Here is a 21035-nt window from a genome sequence, read left to right on the forward strand (position 1 = left end):
AAACTCATGAGTCATGAGTCATGACAGACAGTACTATCAATAAATCAATCAAATGCTCTTATAAACTGACGTCTTGATTTGGATAATGAAAACACAATTGCATAGTAGGAGAGACCAATACCAAAAAGCCGAGCCTTTGACTAAAAATTAAAAAAATGGTCAAACCGCGCCAATTTTGTTATTTTTTTTCCGCAATTCTAAAATTCTAATCCCGGCCCAATTTGAGAACGGGCTGCTTCGTTCTATGACGGAGCCCATTAATTTCATTGCCCACGTGATTGTGACAGCCGCAGTTTATTCATGTTCACTCCTCAGGACCCTCCATTTTTGTCTTTTCTCCCACTTTTGCCCCCGTCAGATTGCCACAATTACCTCCTCTTTCTCACCGCACCTTCGCCTACCCCTCCTCTCTCCTCTCTCTGATCACAAAAGCCGCCGTCGAGGACCACCGGCCTCAGCTCAACCTCCGTCTCCTTCTCCGCCGTACCTGAATCTCTCTCGATCTCGCAGAATGGCGCTCGTCTAGAAAAAAAAAGGCAAAAGATGAGGCCGTCTTGCTCGGATAGAATCGACATTGCCGCCAACGCGCAGCGGCTCGATGTCGACCACCGGATTTCGCTCCGCATCTACTTCCGGATCGCCAATACTCTCCTCAAGCAGGTTTCGTCTCAGTCGTGCTAGTCCTGTTAGCGTTTTTTATTTGAGTAATTTCGCGGAATCATTGTGAATTTGTTTCTAGTTATTTAGCGGAATTTGATTGTTGTATGTTGCTTGATGAACTTGATTGTGAATTTAACATCGGTGTTTTAATCATCAGAAAAAAAAATTGAAAATGCAAGAGAGGAAATATAGCTAGGAACAGTAGGAAGTAGCAGTTTTTTACTGAATTAGTTTCTAATCAATGAGAACTTAGTTCCTAGTGAATGATCTACTGTGTAAGTTACGCTCGAAACGGCTTCCTAATCCTAATGGAGCTAGAATGTAGAGCAGAAATGTGTTTTTCTGTTTCGGTTACGGCTTTGTGCTTTGTTGTTAGATTGAGATATTGAGGTTTTGTTGTTACTTTATGTTGTTGCTCCGTTGTAGTTTCTTATGCTTCTCTATTAGTTTGTTTTGCTTAATTCGTCAATATCATGTTGCATTGTAGGCTGATATATTTCGACAAGAAAGGAATATTATAGACCTTTATGTCATGCTTCTAAGGTTTTCGAGGTAAGGAACATAGTAGATATGTCGCAATTGTGTCTCTATGTGTATGGGCTTGTAAAAGCTAATTGGATATAACACTGAAATCATTTTGTGCTCTTCTGCTTTCAGTTTGGCCACTGAGACGATACCATATCATCGAGACTATAGAGCATCTGTTCAAAGAGAAAAGGATATTTTGAAGAAGGTAGTGTTGTCATCTCACTTTCCATATGTTTTAAGTATTATTTTTATGGTCTCTGTTAACTTTATGAGCTTTGTTTCATGCTCTAGAAATTGTTGAATGCTCTCTGTGAGCTGGAGAACTTAAAGCCAGCAGTGAAACAGAAGAATGATGAATTCAACAGGAGATCTGCATACCAAACCAATGGGTGGGGCAATAATAATCAAGTTCAAGCTCCTCCAAAAAAGCAAAATTTGATTAGTTATGACGTAAATAAGGTACTGTTAGTATTTTATCATATTCTAACTACTTATCCCAATGTTTATGTGCTTTGTGACTGTTTTTGGGAACTGATACTCCCCTGCTGCAATGTGGTTCTCACTGACACAACTATCGTTGTTCTAAATCTGATAGGCAGCAAATCCAGGTTCAAAAGTACAGGTCTATCAAAATCCAGGAACTCAACAGTTTTCATATGCCAGACCTGTGGAGGAACATTTACGCAAACTGTAAGTTATTACGCAGGTAGAAAGGTGTATCAGTTATATTTGTTTCACTAATACCAAGAATCGTGTAGGCTTTACTCACAATCAGTTTAATTTCTGACTGGGGTAAGTTGATAAACTTGTTGATATGGTGACGTAGTATTTTGTTGTCCATGTTAAAACAATCTCACTTATGTTCTTGGTATGTAGTTAGAAATTTTATTGTGTTGTATATAACTGTGAGATGTACTGATAGATAAAGTCGTGATTATATGCCAAAGAATAATACCTGAACTCTGATTGGTCTACCTTGTGCATATAATACTGTTTTCTCTTGAATTATGTATACTAAAAGGATATTAGAAGGGTATTCACCTGGACGATTTGTCTGAATGTGATCCAACTCATCTGAAATAATGCTATGCTGTATGACTGATATATCATGCATTTGGATCTTTAATTTTGCTGTTTTGCACTTGCTATCTCATTCTATTATTACCTTGCATGGACTGACCATCCTTTCTTGTTGTCTTCTTACAGGTCCATAAATGTTAGACCTCCTAAGGAGGATACTCTTTCCAAACATTCAATTTTGGGCCCGAATGGGCTCTATGGGCAGTGGCAGCCACCTAGAACTGATACTGGGGTATGTTGGTATCTGGCTATATTTGTTTTGGTCCATGAAAGAAAAATATGCTAAGTTATCCCTTAAATTGTAGGTTCGATATCCAAGCATTGTTGACTTGACTTCTCTTGAAATCCTAAGGTCTGTCTCCTGGTTCACTGGATAAAGTTTTTTCTCTCTCTCCATTGTTCTGTACCCTAGTTAGTTTGGATCTGAATAATGGGAGATTCATTCTTCAATAAGTGTTAGTTTTGAAATTGGCTTTCCAAAGTAAAAACATTCCAGGCTATTTACATCAATTATATGTATATATTATCTTTGTTTATGAAGAATTCATAGCTATATTTATGCATCTGATTGTTTTACTTGGCAAGCAGTCTGGAACAGTCTCTAGAGGGAAAAACTGCAGCTGTAAGCAATTTGGAACATGAAAGACCAAGTTTAGAACCAATTCCTACCCAGAGTAGTGATGATGCTCCGTTGCCTCCTGCTGAGGAGCCTTCCCTGATTTCCTTCGAATCAACAGATGCTCCTGAACATACGCAACTTATCAGACAGCCGTCTCCTCCACCTGTGCTTGCTGAAGTACAAGATTTGATCCCAGCAATTTCACCCCAAGTCTCTGCAGTAGGAAGTGAATTGGAGACTCTCTCTACAGATGAATTTCTTCGTGCTGAATCCCCCTTGCAATTGCACATTGTTAGATTCGTGACCATTGTCTTTTAATTTATTGCTGTTTCTTTTCTTCTTGTTTTTTTTTTTGGTATTTAGCTTTGTTTTTCAGGACTGGTGTATTGGAATATGCAAGACTTCTCTGATGGTGGAGTCTATAAGCTTCTTACGTGAATCATTTGTTGTTTTTTGCAGTCAACAACAATGATGGACCATTTCATGAAGTTGGCAAAGTCAAATACTAAAAAGAACTTGGAAACTTGTGGGATTCTAGCTGGTTCACTTGTAAGTCTGCAGAACTTGGTCATTATTTTCTGTACTTTACACCCTGCGCATCTAAATATCTAATGGCTTAATACTTTTATTCTCCAGAAAAACCGAAAATTCTATGTTACAGCTCTCATCATACCAAAGCAAGAGTCAACAGAAAATTCTGTATGTCAGCTTTGTTTAGTCATTTCTTTCTTCTGATATACATATTCACTTATGTTGTGTATACTATTACGACTCACTTTTACATATGATACATATTGCATGTACATTTCTTATCAGTGCCAAGCCACACATGAAGAGGAAATATTTGAAGTACAGGATAAACGATCTCTCTTCCCTCTTGGCTGGATACATGTGAGTAGCTTGTGTTTCAATCAGTGAGCAATTCGTATTTGCTGCATTTATTATTAAATATACAATTGGAAGCAAGCTTTTTTCTTTCGGGGAGGGGTGTACATACTTTACATGATGTGGTCTATTTTGAGGGTTATGTGTATGTCGTCAATAAGATAGGAAGCTTATTGATAGAACATGACTGAGATATTATAGTAGTAATTTGCTCATATGCGGCTCTGACTGCCCCCAGAAAGAGGAATTTGCTAACTTACAAGAGGTATATATGCTTCTATTGCTCTGAAAGACAATCCCCAAGACCCTTGTGTGAATTTCAGGCTTTGCTTTTGAGCAGAATATTTGTTGTTCCAGATGAAAGTTTCGTATAGTTAAGGTTTCAAAAGATATTGTACTTAAAAACATGAACCACGATTTGCTGGCAAACCAACATAAGATGGTCATTCATTTTGGTAATACGGTGGTTAAAATGTGTTCCTTTATGGAGAGCTATATTTTCATGTGTCCTACTGATAAACGCGTATAGTATAGCTACAAGAGTAACACGTGTTTGTCTGCTTCTTTCCTTTAAGATTTATAGTATATCTAATATCATCCATTTTATTGTCTAAATTATATTATGCTTATCACTGACACATTCTTCCATTTAAATCCATGATGCTGACCATTCAGTTTGTTTTGTAACTTTCAGACTCATCCTACACAGTCTTGTTTCATGTCATCGATCGATGTTCACACACATTATTCGTATCAGGTCTGTGCCTTTTATTGATATAAATTGTTTAGGAGATAATCTATTCTACAAGTGAAATATGAGGATTGTAACAAGAACGTGTTTTAGTCATTCACTGTGATTGGAATGTCTATTGGCAGTAATTTTGCAACATAGGACCTGAACCTACATTGTCTTTAACTTAAAAAAAAAAATTCCTTATGCCTATGCTTTATGCAGATTATGTTGCCAGAAGCTGTTGCTATTGTCATGGCGCCAAGAGATAGTTCAAGGTATGTATAGCATTTCCTTCAATTGTCCTTTTTGCTTGCCTTTCATTTCTTTTTGGTAGATCATCTTTTATATCTTTATGTTTCAGAACCCATGGCATTTTCCGATTGACAACCCCCGGTGGCATGTCAGTCATTAGAAAGTGCCCACAGCGTGGTTTTCATTCACATGATCAGCCACCAGATGGAGGGCCAATTTACAACACCTGTACAGATGTTTATATGAGCCCTAATCTTAAATTTGAGGTCATTGATCTTCGATAATGATACACACGATATTCAAATGGATAAACATTCATTGATGCAATTGTTGATATACAAAACAGTGACAATATTGGATTTATAATCAAGCTTGGCCTTCATGTGTGTAAGTATCTGTAAAGAATGAAATGTTTGCTGGTTGGCTGTACATTTGATTGGATATGTACCAATCTGTAGTCTTTCAGTTAAAATTAGAATGGCTTCGGTGAGTCAAAAAAGCGTTCATGCATTACTGGATGTATTGTGATTAAAGGTTTTTCCAAGTATGCTCTCTTGGAGCAACAAACATTCTACAAAAAATTTAGCATACCGGATGGTATGACGGATAAAATGGTTAAACCGGATTTTCTGAGATCACGTACGGGTAAGACTCGAGTAACTAAAGTGTTTCATATGGTGTTGAGATTTGAGTACTACTGTATATTCATGTCGACAAAGTTGGAACTTTTACATCACCGAGAAATAAACAAAGCACAGGAGAAAGACGATCAAACTAATCTAAGTACTAAGAATTATGAGCACGATGGGCCGATGTATGAGTTGTAAGATCGACCAACTACCATGATCAATCTGGCAGTTCGAAGTTCAACAAATCACTTTAGACATCATAGTTCAATACCTCAATTTCTTTGAAGAGTGGAAATGGACAACAGAAATGTCGTGTCGGCCATAACCTCATCGGACTGAACATTCGTCTCATCAATATCATCATCATCGGACACCAGCATCTGGCAAACAGGACAGTCGTAGTGAATGAGCTCAGCCACGCCACTATGCACTGTTTATGAAACACATATGAACATGACCAGGCCGGCACTAAACATTTAAGGGCCTAGTGCAAAATTTGAAATGGGGCTTATATAGAAATATAAGATTTTTTTCAGGTGCGGATCTCCGCACCAATGGTTTTGGTGAAATTTTTTATTTTGGCATCACTTTTCGATTGAATTTTCTCATATCTACCGTCTAATATCTAGATAATATTGTGTATATCATCTATGTAAAATTTCAGTCAATTTGATAATCGTTAAGACCCTCAAACTCAAAAAACAAATAGACGAACTGAATTCTGTCAAACTTGATCCGTTCATTTTTATAACAAAAAAACACAATTTTAAGGGCTTTAACGATTACCAAATTGGCTGAAATTTTGTAGAGATGATCTACACAATATTATCTAGATACTAGACGGTGAAAATGAGAAAATTCAATCGAAAAATGGTATGTGGACCTCCGCAACCAAGAAGGCATGATATATATATATATATATATATAAAGACTTTTTAATTCTTCATTAGAAATTTTCTCTAAATTGACATTTTTATTCGCTATATTTTGTGGTTTCTTGATAAGAAAGTATCAAGACCTCCTTTTTGAGATTGAACCAATTCATATGTTCTTCTCTTTTTATAAGTTTAGCTAGCATACCTTGATGTATATTTTCTAGTAGGAGCCACTGAGAATTGTATAGGTAATTAATAAGAAAATAATTACGGGTGGGTTTTTTTTAACAAGAAAAAATTACAACATGAAACCCCTAACACTACCCACTCGATCAAAAATGAATTATGGGTGGGTTAGAGTCTTTGGTCATCACCCCATTTTGTTTTGCAATTTATAAATATAGGGGTAACAGTGGAACCAATCATCCTGGCAAAATTCCATGGCAAGCTTGGCAGCATGTCTGAGAGAGTGAGAGACTAACTAGTAAAGAGCGAATGAGAAGAAATATGATTGAGCGTCTGGGTAAGGCCTAGAATGGAATGAAAAATGATTGTTGAACTCAAAATTTTAGGCCTTAAATGACTTAATCTTATGTGTCAAGCCTAATAATATAGACACATTATATCATTTCTAATTGGCAAAATTGCCAAAATACACCCTGAACTTGGCTCAAATTGTCAATTTACACTTCGAACTTGTAAATGCGAAAATTTGCCTCCTCAACTTGGCAAAAACTGCCGGTTTGCATCCTCACCATTAAATTTACCATTTTCATCTAATTTGTGGTTAAATGCCATTCACATGATGGACATTTTTGTCATTTAATATTTATTTCATTTTTAATGATAAAAATGTATAAGGAAATTAAGTTTTGTACAATTATATTTGCTCACTCATTCACCTTACGATATTTATCTTTCTTGATAATTTTTTTTCAAAATAACGATACATAATTACGACCATAAGTGAAAAACTAAAAGTAATTAATTATGTCTATAGTATCTAGCAATCGTCAAGTTTACTTCCAAGATTTGTCGTTTTAGAGGTTTGAGTTTTGTCTTGTGTCCTCACTTAATTAGCTGATGATGAATGTTAAGTGTACTAGCGGGAAAAAAATATTAAGAAAAAAAAATGAAGTAAATGAGTGAACAAATATAATTGTACAAATATTAAATTCATTGTGTTTTTTGTTATTAAAATGAAATATATATTAAATAACAAAAATATTCATCATGTGCATGACATGTGACTACAAATTGGATGAAAAATATTAAATTTAACGATGAGGGTGCAAGTCGACAGTTTTTACCAAGTTGAGTAGGCAAATTTTCGCATTTACAAGTTCAGGGTGTAAATTTACAATTTGAGCTAAGTTCAGAGTGTATTTTAGCAATTTTGCCTTTCCAATTTTATGTAATATCATTGTTAAGTAGAAACACCATCAAATCTTATTCAAATCTAATGGTTATTATTCGTTTTGAAAATATCTAATAGTTATATTTATTCCCTACATTTGACTACTGTTTTTTCCTCAATATATTTTTCTCAAATATTTGTTCTTCAACTTAAAAAAACAAAAACAAAATAAACTCCCGAAACCAAATGAGTTTTTAGTCCAAATGTGTTGTGTAATCATGAATGATTAACCCCGATCTTGATGAACCTTTTACCAAGCACCGGTCGCAGGGCCATAGAAACTTACAATTGAATGATGTTTTCCAGAAGACGTCTTTGCTAAAAAAGAGAATTGAACCCTCTCTCACTCTTCCTCACGAGTCACGTCTTCCTCTCTGCTTTCTTCTCATGCTGTACCCTCCACCCATATGAGTGTCGGTCCCCTTTGATAATTGTATGTGCATGAAGACTTTGATAGCTAGTTAGGATAAGATCTATGCATCTTTCGTAACAGTACTGTGGTCCAGTGGAACTCACGAAACAAAGCATGCACCATAAGCACCATATTGATCATCCAAACGTACACAAAGCAAAGGATCAATTGCTAGACTTGGTGACACCGGCAGATAGTTCGATCAGGACTACTTCAGGATATGTACCTTCCTCACTTCACCAATTACAACAGACAGGAAAATTCTGAATTCATATCCAAAATACATCCGATTTTGAAAGCAAATATTGAAATAGATCGATTTTTTTCTTTTGTAGATTGTATACTGGACGAGAAATGTTAAGTTCCACAAAATGCTGATCCAAGAAGATACCCAGTTTGTGGGATCCATCACATACAGAGTGAGTGGTTTCCATGTTCTGCCAAGGTCGACTAAAAGCATAGAGGCATTTGCAAGCTAGCTAAGCTAAGAAAGAACCTTGTGCCATTGGGGAAAGAGGGGGGGTCGTCAACTCGTCATCAGTCTCTTTGTATCTCAAAAATGATCCACAAAACAAAAGGATGGAGTCAGGTCACATGGCCAGTTGCCCCAAAATGGAGTATGTGTCTCGTACTAAGGTAGGAAGAGTTGCACTCTTTTGGGTCCATATGCTTTGCTTCCATGCCTCACTGTTGTCTGCACATCATGTTGGTGTGATCAAGCTCCGCACACCTGCCTAATCCTACTCCATGAAACCAACAAGTACATAAGCTTCATTCAGCTCCCGTTTTGTTCTTAACCTTTTAAGGGTTGTTCCTTTTGTTATTTTACAGTTGAAGGTTTTGATCTACGTATGAGGACAGTCTTCCATAGGGCGTGGGAGTGTGGGACAATAAATTTTAGCATATTGTTCAATGCCAACTCGCCATTCAAAAAAAGGATATTTTTGAATGAAATTAACTCTTGCATCAATGAAATTTTACGAACAGGTCCAAACACTTCCCAACAAACAATCTATTTGTTCTTTTTGAGAAGATGGATAACATGTTTCTGCAAAGACAGAACGCATGAATATTATTGCTGTAATACTATGCACCCAGTCAAGCAGATCGATATAATCCTAACTGATCTTTCATGATAATATGATATAGGTTATAGCATCACCACCTATATATTCAAAGTATCTTTCCAAGTTTCAACTAACCCCTACTCTTTTATCCTTCGTCTTTATGTGTGTTTACTCAGTCATGTTTACCAAGTCTTTCCTCTGTACCACACACCCAAAACTTTCAAACCTGTCTTGTTCATATACAATGACATAGTATAAAGAATCCCATCTTTAGGAAAAAAATGATGCAGCCTTTAATTTTTATCATCCAGAGATGGAATTATACTATATATAGTTGGTTAATTGATGAGTATTATCATAAAATATTCTTAAATATCGATTAAAATGATTGACGAATTTGTACTGTCATTGTATATTGCCAAACTAGTTGGTACCTGTAGTTGGAAGCACCTATTAAATTTTCTTTGGCCATAGATGAGATTTGGTTGGCTGGTCAGCTCTTCATTTGATGTAACAATACATTTTGATCAATCATTAAGCGTTCAATATATCATGATGAAAAAATTTATATTTTGGAAATCTCTTGTCAGTACTCACAGTGCTTAAGTAGCTTGGAGCAATTTATATATGTTCTTGTTTATGATGCTACATTCCATCTTACAATAATATTGAAAAGCCATCCACTAATTTTGATTAAGCATTAATCACGCTTGAGGGTGAGGTCTACAGTTAATTAGTTGAGACTAATTAGTCTCAGGTTTGACAGATTATTGTAAACAGTAGTTGCCTATGTCTTTGGTGTAAGAAACCTTCTTAATGCATAGTTGCATATATACTTAAGATGCCTATCAAGGCAGAAGACAAACAGTTATTTAATTATCCTAAAATCATAAAGATAGGGTACTGACAAAGCTAGAAAGCAGCAAGCGATATCTTCAAGTCATCAGCTTGGCTTCAGGAGTTAGTAAGATGAAGAAGACAATGCAATCCATTTTGCTTCTACTCAAAAGGGATATCTCATATCTCTAATTATGAAAAGACCCCTTCTGTATATATGTAATGATGAAATACTTCCCGGCCCCCTCGATCTGTTATTTGTTAGCTTGCTTAAATTCCAAGCTGCAGGTTGAAGTTGTAACATTTTGATCTCTGCTATAACAGGCAGAAGACATGCAGTGTCATAAAGCAAGATGCGATGTGAAGTAAAATTTCAAATCGGAAAAAGTTCTTGTACATTGTTCATACTGATCAATTTAATGATAAGAATTTGAGAATTTTTGAAACTGAAGGAAAGGTTAAGTCAGTGGTCAGGATGACAATCCCAAAAGTCTTAACATATGGTAAGAGGGCCCATATGCTTAGTCCATATCCTTCCTCTTTTGATATAGACTTCTCATTATTGCCCTAATTCAGTAATTCACCAAAACAAGATAGTCACCTACTCTTACTTTCTCTCAAGTTCTTGCTTAAACTTTATCAGTTTAACCAGTACAAAGGTAAGGAAATACTGTATGTCTTTTTCTGGGGTCATTTTAATTTTCTTGAATTTCATAGTCTTATTTAATATGCAATTTGCCATCTTCAAGTTATCCAAAGCTGTCACAGAAGAAACCCCTTATTTTCTATTCATCTGAAATATAAATAGAAAACATTCTGGCCTGAAATACAAATATAACTGGCTCCCTCTTTTGTTTCTACTCAACTGTATAACATTTCCTCTGCTCCATGTCCAGAGAAAGAGGAGGACATTCAGGCTCTGATCTTCCTAGACTTACTCACTGTTCTTGAATTGTGCAGGAAAAGCTGCCATCAAATCTTTTGTCCTCTTTGTTCCTGAACCAAAATAAATTCAAAAATCTTATCGGTTCCTCCTCTTTGACCTTAAAAGTCCAACCAAGCCCCCCAATATTCAAGCCCTCATTGTTGAAACTCAAAACTTCTCTTATTCCAACTGCATCTTCTCCTCACATTCTTCATACCATTCCAAGAACTCTTCATGATTCCAATTATTACATCTTTCAAAGTTTCTAATTCATTTTTTGATTCTATTGGAAGCTAGGAAGGTGGTTTGACCTGGAAAAAAAATCTCGAAGAGGATGATGTGTTCGGATCTTAGTCCTCCTCGAATATCTTTTTCTCATGATCTTAGCCAAGCAGATGCGAAACCCAGAAGGGATGCTTCACTGCTGGACATGAACTGTGATTTTGAGTTCAGCATTAGCAGAAGTTTCAGGCAAGATGAGCCTTCTTCAGCAGATGAGCTTTTCTCCCATGGAATCATCAAACCTATGCAACCCAGAGAGAGATCATCAGTTGAGGAAGCCAGGCACCTTTATTCTCTTCCTCCTCTCTCAAGTCAGAATCCAAAGAAAGAGACCACCAGGAAGGACAACAATGTCAGTTCACAGTTCATGGATGTGAACAGTCCTGAACATTTGGACCAGAACAACAGCAAGCCTCAGTCCAAGTCCTTCTGGGGGTTCAAGAGAAGCAGCAGCCTCAACCAAGAGAACAAGAAGAGTCTACTTTGTTCATTACCAGAGTTCTTGAGAAGAAGCAACTCAACAGGGTCAGCTCCAAATCCAAAGAAGTCTACAATATACAAGGATTCTCAAGCTCAAGCAGCTCAACAGAAAAGGCAGTCGTCCTCATCATCATCAGGTTTTATGTCAAAGTCATCGTCAACATCGTCGTCGTCTTCTTCAAGTCAACACCGAATGTTACCAAGGCCGCCATCAAGGAAAGGTCATGGAGGAACATCTAACTACGGCAATGGTGTTCGGATTAGTCCTGTGTTAAATGTACCATCACCTTACATATCTAAAGGAACTGCAAAGCTCTTCCGTTTGAGTTCTTTTCTATACCCTGAAGGAAAGGAGAAGATGCAAAAGAAATGAGTTTGGTTTTCTCACTTGTGCTCCATGTTTAACCAAATCTTCTGAGTTCTCTGGGGTAAATGGTATTATTGTAAAGAAATTGGACATCTGCAGCAGTTCCATTAAACTAAGGAGACCAGGTAGCTTTTTTTCAGGGATTGTCCTCATTGGTTATGTTTATTCACAAACTCTCAAGGTGCTTTTGGTTCATACCTGAACTAGCTGTTCATCATTCTGTTTTTTCATGAGAGAGACCATTTGCTTAGCTAGCTGACCTTTTCTTTTGCTTGTAATTATGAGTCAGTTGGGATTTTCTTAAATATTTTGATTGAAGAAAAAGGGGAGAGAGTTGGTTAGTTTCATGTGGTGGGTTTGAAATTAAGCAAATCTAGTATTAAAAAAGCCTGAAGCTTTAGATTTCTTGTCTGGATTAACTTTAGTCTAATCAAGGAGCTACGTGTTCAATCCGCCATGAAACTGGTTTTTCTTTTATATTGGGGTCAAGCAAGCTTGGCTTGATGCCTTCTCCCCTATAATGTGCCAAAGATATGAGGTTGCCTTGATAAGGTATCTGATGGTGACTTGTTTCTGGTGGTGTGATGGATCAGCACTACCCTGATTTCAAGTGTCAATTTGATGATATGATACTATTTACTGTATCCCATTTGCATTTCTTGCTCCCAGAACAGCTACAAGGTAGAGGTTGGCACCGGAAAATCAGAGCAATTTCCACTTGAAACTCGCATTCCAATTTTCCTTGTGTTTTTTTTTCCTTCATGTTTAGATGACTAGGGCTATTGGTAATGTCATGAGTCATGACCTGGTTTAAAACATGAAGTCCATCATCTGGAAAACATGATAACAGCAATCTCATTATGAATGATGGATCTCACAAATAACTTGATTCATACGCAAGCACAATACCATGTTGATGGGTACGAATTTATGTCTCTGACGAGTCCGTAACTTCATTAGCGTGCTTGACTTTTTTTTAAGCCAATGGCTACACCTACATAGTGCATTGCCATGATGACAGAGGTCAAGTCTTTCAGGAACATTGCCAGCTCACTTTTTTTGGCCAATGAAAGCATTAAGCAAAGGTAAAGCAAAACCCACCAAAGAAGATAATATGGAATTGACAGCATAAACAAATTTTAAGGCAATGTAATCAAAATAAAACAAAAGAGGGAAGAGAGGAGCTAAGATTTACAGATGTCTGAAAAAGGGACTAATTTCTATACAGAAGGCACTTGAATATGCTCTATTACATCCCCTCTGTCTATAATACGTGTAAATGAATCATGAAACCAAGGCAAGATGGTATCTACCAGGATTCTACAAAATTGATGTATACGGGGCTAACAAGCCCTTCATCAGCTTTTGAAAGAGAGAAAACCAGTTCTCTGGTTTGCTGGAAAATTGAATTGCCTAACAAGTATCTACAAACTAATGAGTATAGATTTGCCGAAGAAAGAAAACCTCTTTGTCAGTGTGACATAGGACAGTCGGTATCTGTTGCCTCACCCTTGATCACCCGGGTGTTGTATGATCCACAGTTACCGCACTTGTGATATAGCCAGTGAAATCGTGAGGTGCCCTTTCGATCACAATCATTACATAGGATGTCCTAAATTGGAAAAGTACATTTATGGTTATAGTAGATTAATCATTATAACATTGCTCTATTCTGGGCAAATTGATGGATGTGCACATATCGGGTGCTAAATCATGCAAATGTGTAGGGAAATGGCAAAATAAACTTTATCCATATCACAGCATCCATTATTCGCATTAAAATAAGGTGACCAATGTTTACGTCAAATTGATATGGCAATGCATTAATCACTATAATAAATTACATAAGGATGGTACCTGACAACGGTTCTGGTATTCCTCTGGAAGCTGCTCCGCAGCCAATAACGCATCAAGCATGCCAAAGTAAACCTATTTATGGTATAACAATTCAGAAATTTAAAGATGTACAGATAATACGATGAGAGAGAGAAAAGAAAACAAAGATGTCCACTTACAGCCATGTCTCCCAGGGACTTGCTACAAATTGGACAAGTATAGTGACTGCAAGTGTAGGCCTAACAAAACAACAAGATGGAAGTTCAGACTTGCTCTCTTTCAGATAAAAATTTCAGGAGAAAGATTACGTTAAAAAAAAAAAGGTTTAGAGAGTGCAAGAGACCTGAAAGCAAGCTGAATGCATGTAATGGCCACATGGCAGAGCCCTAACTGTTGCACTTGATGTGAACAAGAAATCACAGCAGATAGGGCAATTCGTTTCTAAACTTTTCTCCAGGCATTTGTGGTTCACCAACTTTATTCCCAGGCAACAATTGCATGTCATGCAATGAAAATAGTCGATTCCAAGACCCTTCCCAAGGCGGCATAAATTGCAAAATGGGCAATGATATACAGTCCTGGAAGACAAACATTAGCCATAAGTCAAAAGCTGCCTATAGCCTCAGTATGTGTGTGCTTATATAGTTATATAGCAACTTACAGTTAAACCCAGTTGAATATCATGCAAACATATTGCTAAAAAGGGGAAATTCATATGAATGTCCAAAGAAGCCGTATCTACTTAGCTATGAAATTTATACCATCTCATGTCAAAAATCATCATTGAGTATTTTGCAACATCTTTGGTCCTATTAAATTACATATATGCCGTCTTTCCATCAAGTCAGCTTCTAAGCCTAACTATTTTCGTTTGCAAATCCCCTAAATGATTCCCAATTTAATGGATCACGAAAAGCAAGAGAAATAAAAATAAAAGACATATTGGGTCCAGTAAATTGTAGTGAACAAGAATTAAGTCAATTAAGCTTCAAAAATTTCAAGAGTTTTCTGTAGCGAATATCTGAGCTTGAATACACTTTCTCCTCAGAAAGGGAAGGAGTTGCACTTGGAAAATTTGTGGTGTTCAAGTCAAACATGGATAATGAAAAGATATCTAAATGAAAACACACACACACACAATATTGGCATTAAAATTGAAAAACTTACATAATATTAAATAAGTCCTATCTATACCTTTCATCATCGAAAAATTTGCAGATATTGCAGTAATACTTTGCCATAGATAGTTCATTGCATGAAGATGTAGAACATATTGGTCCAACTGGCTGAATATTAAGGCAACACATGCACATCATTTCCAATGTTGCTTTCCTATAGAAAAAAAAATCAGAGATATTAACAGAAAAAATGAAAGAAAAAAAAAGACAGCAAGAACATCAGATACATGATAACCCAACTCGAAATGCAAGTGTTAATAGTAGAATCTTACCTATCCATTGAATGGTCACTCACATTGTCATGGCAAAATCTACATGCAACTAACTTGCCACAACAAGCAGCTCGGAGTTTACAGTTCCTTTTGTAGTGTTCACACCCAAATACTTTTTTCTCCACATCACGGTACGAAGGTGAGCATCCAGATACATCTTCACCATTAGAAGATTCCCCATCTGTTGCTTGAGGTAATTTCTGCTGAGTAGCTATCCAGCGGCTAAAACGAAAACATACATATGTCATGATCTCATTATATATTACATAATGAAAGATAAAGTAGGAATCTCAAAGTTTATGTTACTTTAGAAATTAACCTAGTCATTAGATTCTGCACAAGATATGCCTTTCTCCTTGGATCAAGAGTTGCATCACGATAAACTTTTCTGATCTCCGACTCTAGTTCATTTTGATTCATACGGAATATGTCTTTCCAGCCAGGCTTGAACATCTGATCTGTCTGGTCCAAGCTTTCTTGAAATTCAACACCTAGAAGAAAATTCAGTAAAATGAGCACTGTTGCAATACACATATTTTCTGTCATAATACCAACAAGTAATTGATAGTGACATGTAGACCTACAATACTCAAGAGAAGAAACCATAATTTGATACCTAAAATAATTGAATTAAAAGCAAAAAAACAAAAACGGAGATGTAATATAACCACAATCAATCAATTAAAAATAGTTTCACGAACAACTAAATCTTTGGGCTCAAGGTAATAACTGGGGTGCAGTAGATGTATAATCCTTTGGGTTCACAAAGTCAAGTTGGGTGTATGCGGAAACCCCTACCTGAATAACAGAACAAAGGCAAGGCAATAAACCAGACTGACAACTTTAGATTGTGCTTCTTATTTGATGTTAGAAGAATATTTGGAAAATCATTATACTAACCTTTTTGAGAAATGTTACTTTCCCTCATTTCAGTTCGTGAAGCTGATTCTGAAGTTCCTTTCCAGCATTCATTAAGCCACTCATTAAACATAGTATTCTTAGTTGCTTGCTTCCATGTGTCCATCATTTTATTCTGTTCATCCTGCGTAAGTGCAGAAGTCACCCAGGGTAACATAGATTGGAGCACCTCAGCACCCGTGGTCCCAATTATCCGGCCAACTATTTTGTCTTGCTCCTCAACAGTGAAGTGTCTGCCAAATAATGGCCACAACTCCAGTTCTTCCCTGAAAATGTGATGATCTAGTGTCACTTTTATAGATTTGCACATTCCTTGAAGCTTAGTAGCCAGCTCATTGTATTTTCTAGTATAGTTGACAGAAAAACTGGTGCTAGTTCCCGCTAAATCCTCATCCATATGAGTCTTCTCCACGCTTTCATGAAGGAGAGAAAGTTCAGAAAGAACTTTAGAGATGTCTTCAAATAATTTTTCCTCCTGTTTATGGTCCAATGTGTATGAATGGCTCACATTATGAAGTGCCTCTTTCGATTCCAATGCAGGAAACACTATATCATCCTCAGCATTACTGTGTGCTCTGTACAAGCCCCAAAGCAAACGGAATCTTCCTATAAACTGTCGAAGTGTGTCTTCATCAGCATTAACAAGCTTTCCAGATTCAATATCCAAATACTCCAAGTCTTTGCGAATGGCTTTATGAAACTTAAAAATTGTATCAATAGGTCGTTCTCCACAACCAATATCAAAGGAAGAACTATCTGTTTCCCAGGCAAAGAGACTGGAATGAAGAGATGGGGCAGAAGAGCTGAAAGACAAGGACCTCAAAGACTTAGCCACATAAAGCGAACTCGATCCAAGATTAGTGTTGTTTACTCCTAAACCAGGGACACGACAAGATTGATCAGTACAACATTGATCACGAGTATCACTGTTTTTGCATGAAACAGAAACATTTCGTTTGACCAGCCTTTTCACATTATTCACTTGAGCTGATACCAGTCTCTCTCCAGCAGACGATCCCGAAGCACAAGCACATGCAGGTCGAACAAAATCTTCTTCGATATCAGTAAAACTTTTAACAGGACAGCTACCGAGCACACTTGAAGACAAGCATGAACCGTGATTGCGAGCCTTGCATGCCCATCCAGAAAAAAGTGTTACCAAAGCTGAATCAGGCACTGGAGCTGAATCATCAAACTACATACTGTCAGAACAGATAGTAGTAAATTTTGTTGATTAATAATTTTGAACTTACAGTTGAACATAGAAAGAGTAATTACAGAACCTGCTGACTGCATGTTTTTGAGAATATTCTTCATTTCATCTTCAGTCAACAATCTGACTAGCCATGGCAAAACACGCTCGATCAATTTCAAGGGCATCATGCATAAACTCTGATACAACAGTTCCCGCTGTCTTTTGAAGCTGAAGTGCTTGCGAGCAAGTGGAAGAACCTAGACATGGAGGGAATGGGGAAAGAGTTTCAGAAGCTGTATAGGTAGCTGGTTACAGTTTCTAGTTGTAGAATTTAACGGCCACAGAGTATGAACTGGTTTCGTTAAAGGCAGAGGATATGAGGTTATGTACCCACTCTTAGACATCTTATATGACCAGTCGACGACTCCCTCACAAAATAAATTAGAGAAAATTAACAGACAAAAAGATAAAACAAACAAATACATAGCAGTTTTAAGGACTAACATCAATTTCTATTTCGAATTTAATTGAATTCTCAATAGACTAGTTGAGTTTCCACTATGTCTAACTTTCATATTCCTTGACCTTAGTAACAGGCTGGTTTCCTATCAAGTTTTTCACCCAATACCATCAAGTCCCAAAGGCCTTCCGAAAAGGGCTTATAGTACATATGACCTCTTGCAGTCCTACATCAATACTACCCAATAACTTTTGAAATATATATGTATCTGTATATATTACATTTATTCTACTAGATAATGGAAGTTCGTGAAGAATTATTGCAGCAGTGAGGAAAATATACCTGCACTTCTTCCGTGCTGAAGTGCTTCTGTATAGTTTCTATTATTTGATCAGCATGTGAGCACAGCTCTGCATAAAAATCAGCTGAAGTGGAGCTAGCTCCTGCACTTTGAATGCTTTCAATCAGACACCTGAACTCATTGAACTGACTTTCTTCTTCCGCATGCTCTTGGAAAAAGGATATCTTTCCATCTACTGCAGGAAATATGACCTTGTCCTCCGCAATACTGAAATAAGCACAAAAGTTTCATCCAAATAAAACATTAAAGGAAATAAGATATATAGTACTCTACCATAACTCTGGTTAACAGTTCTCTCATAGCCAAGTAATATAGAAAAAGAACACATTTTGTTATTAAATCCACATTGCTCACCTAAACGAAACTTTTTACAAAAATGTAAAGAAAAAATAGAAAGGAATTCATGGGGAGCAGTGTGTAATTTCCAAAATTAAAAGAAAATACGGTAAATGATCCATACATGGCTTTGTTTGGAAAACGGGAAAAAAAATTTGAAATCATATTACCCAACAGAATTATACTCTAGGCATACTAACATATGGATATATAACTCTCACTGCTCAGAAAAAAAAATTAAGATAGCTGCTAAATGACAAGTCTCCCAAAGAAAATAATTAGTATTCCTTAGAGACACAATATTTATGAATGGATACCTGTGAAAAATGCAAACTTCAGCAACAAATTGCAACCTCTCATTGAAAGCTGATAGATTAGTAAAATCTCCAGACTGCTGTATCTTCCTAGCCTCCGCAGCTATCTCATTTAACTCCTTTTTAATGGCATTATGCCAAAGCAGTATTTCATTTATTGGATGGCCCCCAGTGGTATCAGAAACATCAGTACTTGACTCTTCATACTTTCTTTTCCCAGTCCTACACTCACATGGACAATTTATCTTCTCTGTATGTTGACTTGATGTGCTAGCACCAGATTCCATGCAACATTGGAACAGAGGATAATCTTGACAACTTTTAACCGTGTCGCCGGTCCTTCTACTTTCCATCCAGCTGAAAATGACCTTAAATAAAAGAGAGCTGTCAGTTACTCACTTGAGAAAGCAGCAGTATAAAGTACTCGCTCATTAATTAAATCTGAAATTTTACTTGTTGAAGAAGTTTTTCCTCTGGAACAATCTTGCTTAAGCACTTCCGCAAGTCCTGATATTCATCAGCTGAAACCGATGATGAAAGCCATGGAAGAAATTGGGCCAACATATTCACAGGAATACTGCATAGAAACTGCCAGACTAGAGATGCCTGCTCCTCGACTGAAAACTTCTCAATCAGCAATGGTAAGACCTGGCCAAAAGAACAAAATTTTGGGTTATGAGTTGCTTGCTTAATTCAGCATATGAATACAAACGCTAGAATATGATGAGAGATCTTTCGAGAGATGCTTGAAATGTAAAACTTTCTACCAATTACACCACCAATCAAGGCTTTTATAACAGTTTCCATCTCTGATTTTTCAAATTATTAAATCCAATTACAAGTAACATTTTTCCCAACTGGTAGTATGAATAATTGAATACGAGATGCAGAAAGAGTAAAATGAAATAACACCTGTTCCTCCTCCTTTGCCATGTGTTGGCTGACCGATGTTTGCAACGCTCCAGTACAGGATGCCAACTCCCTTGGGAAACTTTCATCACTTTGTGCATTAGAGTTTAGCAGCTGAAATAGATGATCAAAGAGATCGCTTTCACCCTTGTGTTCAAGGGAGTATGTTTGTGCTACATTCTTCACTCGTATATCAAGCGCCGGGAAAATTACCTGCAATTCCATGGATAACCTTACTTACTTTATGTTCAGTGGCGCTAACCTCGTCCAAAACTTAATCGTAGATAAGATGCCAAAGAAAACAATGTCACCACAACTACACTTTTTTCGCGGCATGACATTGCCCAGCTGATAAACAACTTCAACAAGAAAATATATTTCGAAAGCGCAAGCACTAAATTGAGCTCCAATCTCGACCAGAAACAAACAATATCCAGGTTCACAAATACAACAGAGCCACATTTGATCACGACGATACCTCTAAATTACAAATCTTGAATCACAACTAATTCCAGCAACAACTTCATTTCCAAAAAGCCTCAACAGAATTCCGAAATCTAAACGAAAATGAATACCGAAATCTCAAAGAAAGGGAAAAGAATCAGAACCTCGTCTTCGGCATTGGAGTGGTGCTTGTAAATCGATCTCAGGAAATGGTAGCGCTCCAGCAACGGCCTCATATCCGCCTCCTTTCCGGTGGCCAAAGCCATAGCCAATCGGTGAAGCGCATCCAGCTCCTTCCGAATTGCCTTGTGAAAGAACAAGAATATCAGAATCGGCGACCTCTCGTCCTCCTCCTCCTCCTCCTCCCCCACCGCCGCCGACGAGGAGCTCGCCAGGCAGCCTTTACTCGCGGAATCGACTTTGTTTACGGAGCCGTTCAGCACCGCCACTCCTCCGGCTCCGTCCACCGTTAACGGCGTCGCCATCTCCGAAAAGCTCTCTCCCCTATCTCTCCGGGAACTTTCTCTCTCTTCTAATATAAAGCTCGGGATTGTTCAACGGAGATGAACGAGGTCGGTCGTGGAGTGATGAGGTCGATAAGAAGAAGACTAGCTACGACGACGGAGCATTTTATAGTCCGCTTCCTGCCACGTGGTGTGATGTCCCACGTGGATGCTGTGGTCAATAACGGCCAGTCACGTGAGGCCGGTGGGTAAATATGAGTCACTCTTGCCGATCATGTGAGATTAATCGCTAACACTCCC

At 37.3% G+C, this 21035-nt stretch overlaps 3 protein-coding genes across 3 annotated transcripts; 2 read left to right on the top strand and 1 right to left on the bottom strand.

The window, feature by feature from the left end:
* The first annotated feature begins 361 nt into the window (after positions 1-361).
* LOC126793354 (AMSH-like ubiquitin thioesterase 1) lies at positions 362-5196 on the top strand. Its single transcript, XM_050519849.1, has 14 exons — positions 362-660; positions 1148-1212; positions 1318-1393; positions 1480-1647; positions 1784-1878; positions 2395-2500; positions 2574-2620; positions 2857-3178; positions 3347-3436; positions 3524-3586; positions 3704-3778; positions 4467-4529; positions 4728-4780; positions 4867-5196. The coding sequence occupies exons 1-14, from the start codon at positions 544-546 to the stop codon at positions 5039-5041; spliced, it is 1515 nt and encodes a 504-aa protein (XP_050375806.1). The 5' UTR covers positions 362-543; the 3' UTR covers positions 5042-5196.
* Positions 5197-10802: 5606 nt separating this feature from the next.
* On the top strand, positions 10803-12425 carry LOC126794521 (uncharacterized). The gene has a single exon (XM_050521265.1). The coding sequence runs from the start codon at positions 11254-11256 to the stop codon at positions 12052-12054; it is 801 nt and encodes a 266-aa protein (XP_050377222.1). The 5' UTR covers positions 10803-11253; the 3' UTR covers positions 12055-12425.
* Positions 12426-13246: 821 nt separating this feature from the next.
* On the bottom strand, positions 13247-20850 carry LOC126796427 (zinc finger protein BRUTUS). Its single transcript, XM_050523253.1, has 14 exons — positions 20436-20850; positions 19831-20040; positions 19372-19566; positions 18922-19286; positions 18250-18475; positions 17536-17704; positions 16235-17434; positions 15654-15825; positions 15335-15556; positions 15079-15216; positions 14228-14462; positions 14064-14123; positions 13906-13977; positions 13247-13660 (listed from the first exon to the last, which is right to left on the bottom strand). The coding sequence occupies exons 1-14, from the start codon at positions 20754-20756 to the stop codon at positions 13520-13522; spliced, it is 3726 nt and encodes a 1241-aa protein (XP_050379210.1). The 5' UTR covers positions 20757-20850; the 3' UTR covers positions 13247-13519.
* Positions 20851-21035: the final 185 nt, after the last annotated feature.

Source organism: Argentina anserina, chromosome 5 (assembly GCF_933775445.1).
Source record: "Argentina anserina chromosome 5, drPotAnse1.1, whole genome shotgun sequence".
NCBI lineage: Eukaryota > Viridiplantae > Streptophyta > Magnoliopsida > Rosales > Rosaceae > Argentina > Argentina anserina.

Excerpts from the sequence above, each read along its gene's own strand:
- LOC126793354 (XM_050519849.1), top strand. The coding sequence starts at position 544 with ATGAGGCCGTCTTGCTCGGATAGAATCGACATTGCCGCCAACGCGCAG. Across the intron at positions 1,213-1,317 it reads ATGCTTCTAAGGTTTTCGAG|TTTGGCCACTGAGACGATAC; the intron begins GTAAGGAACATA and ends TTCTGCTTTCAG. Across the intron at positions 4,781-4,866 it reads GCGCCAAGAGATAGTTCAAG|AACCCATGGCATTTTCCGAT; the intron begins GTATGTATAGCA and ends TTTATGTTTCAG.
- LOC126794521 (XM_050521265.1), top strand. The coding sequence starts at position 11,254 with ATGATGTGTTCGGATCTTAGTCCTCCTCGAATATCTTTTTCTCATGAT.
- LOC126796427 (XM_050523253.1), bottom strand. The coding sequence starts at position 20,756 with ATGGCGACGCCGTTAACGGTGGACGGAGCCGGAGGAGTGGCGGTGCTG. Across the intron at positions 18,476-18,921 it reads GAAGTTTGCATTTTTCACAG|TATTGCGGAGGACAAGGTCA; the intron begins GTATCCATTCAT and ends TGCTTATTTCAG. Across the intron at positions 17,705-18,249 it reads TCAGCACGGAAGAAGTGCAG|GTTCTTCCACTTGCTCGCAA; the intron begins GTATATTTTCCT and ends CTCCATGTCTAG.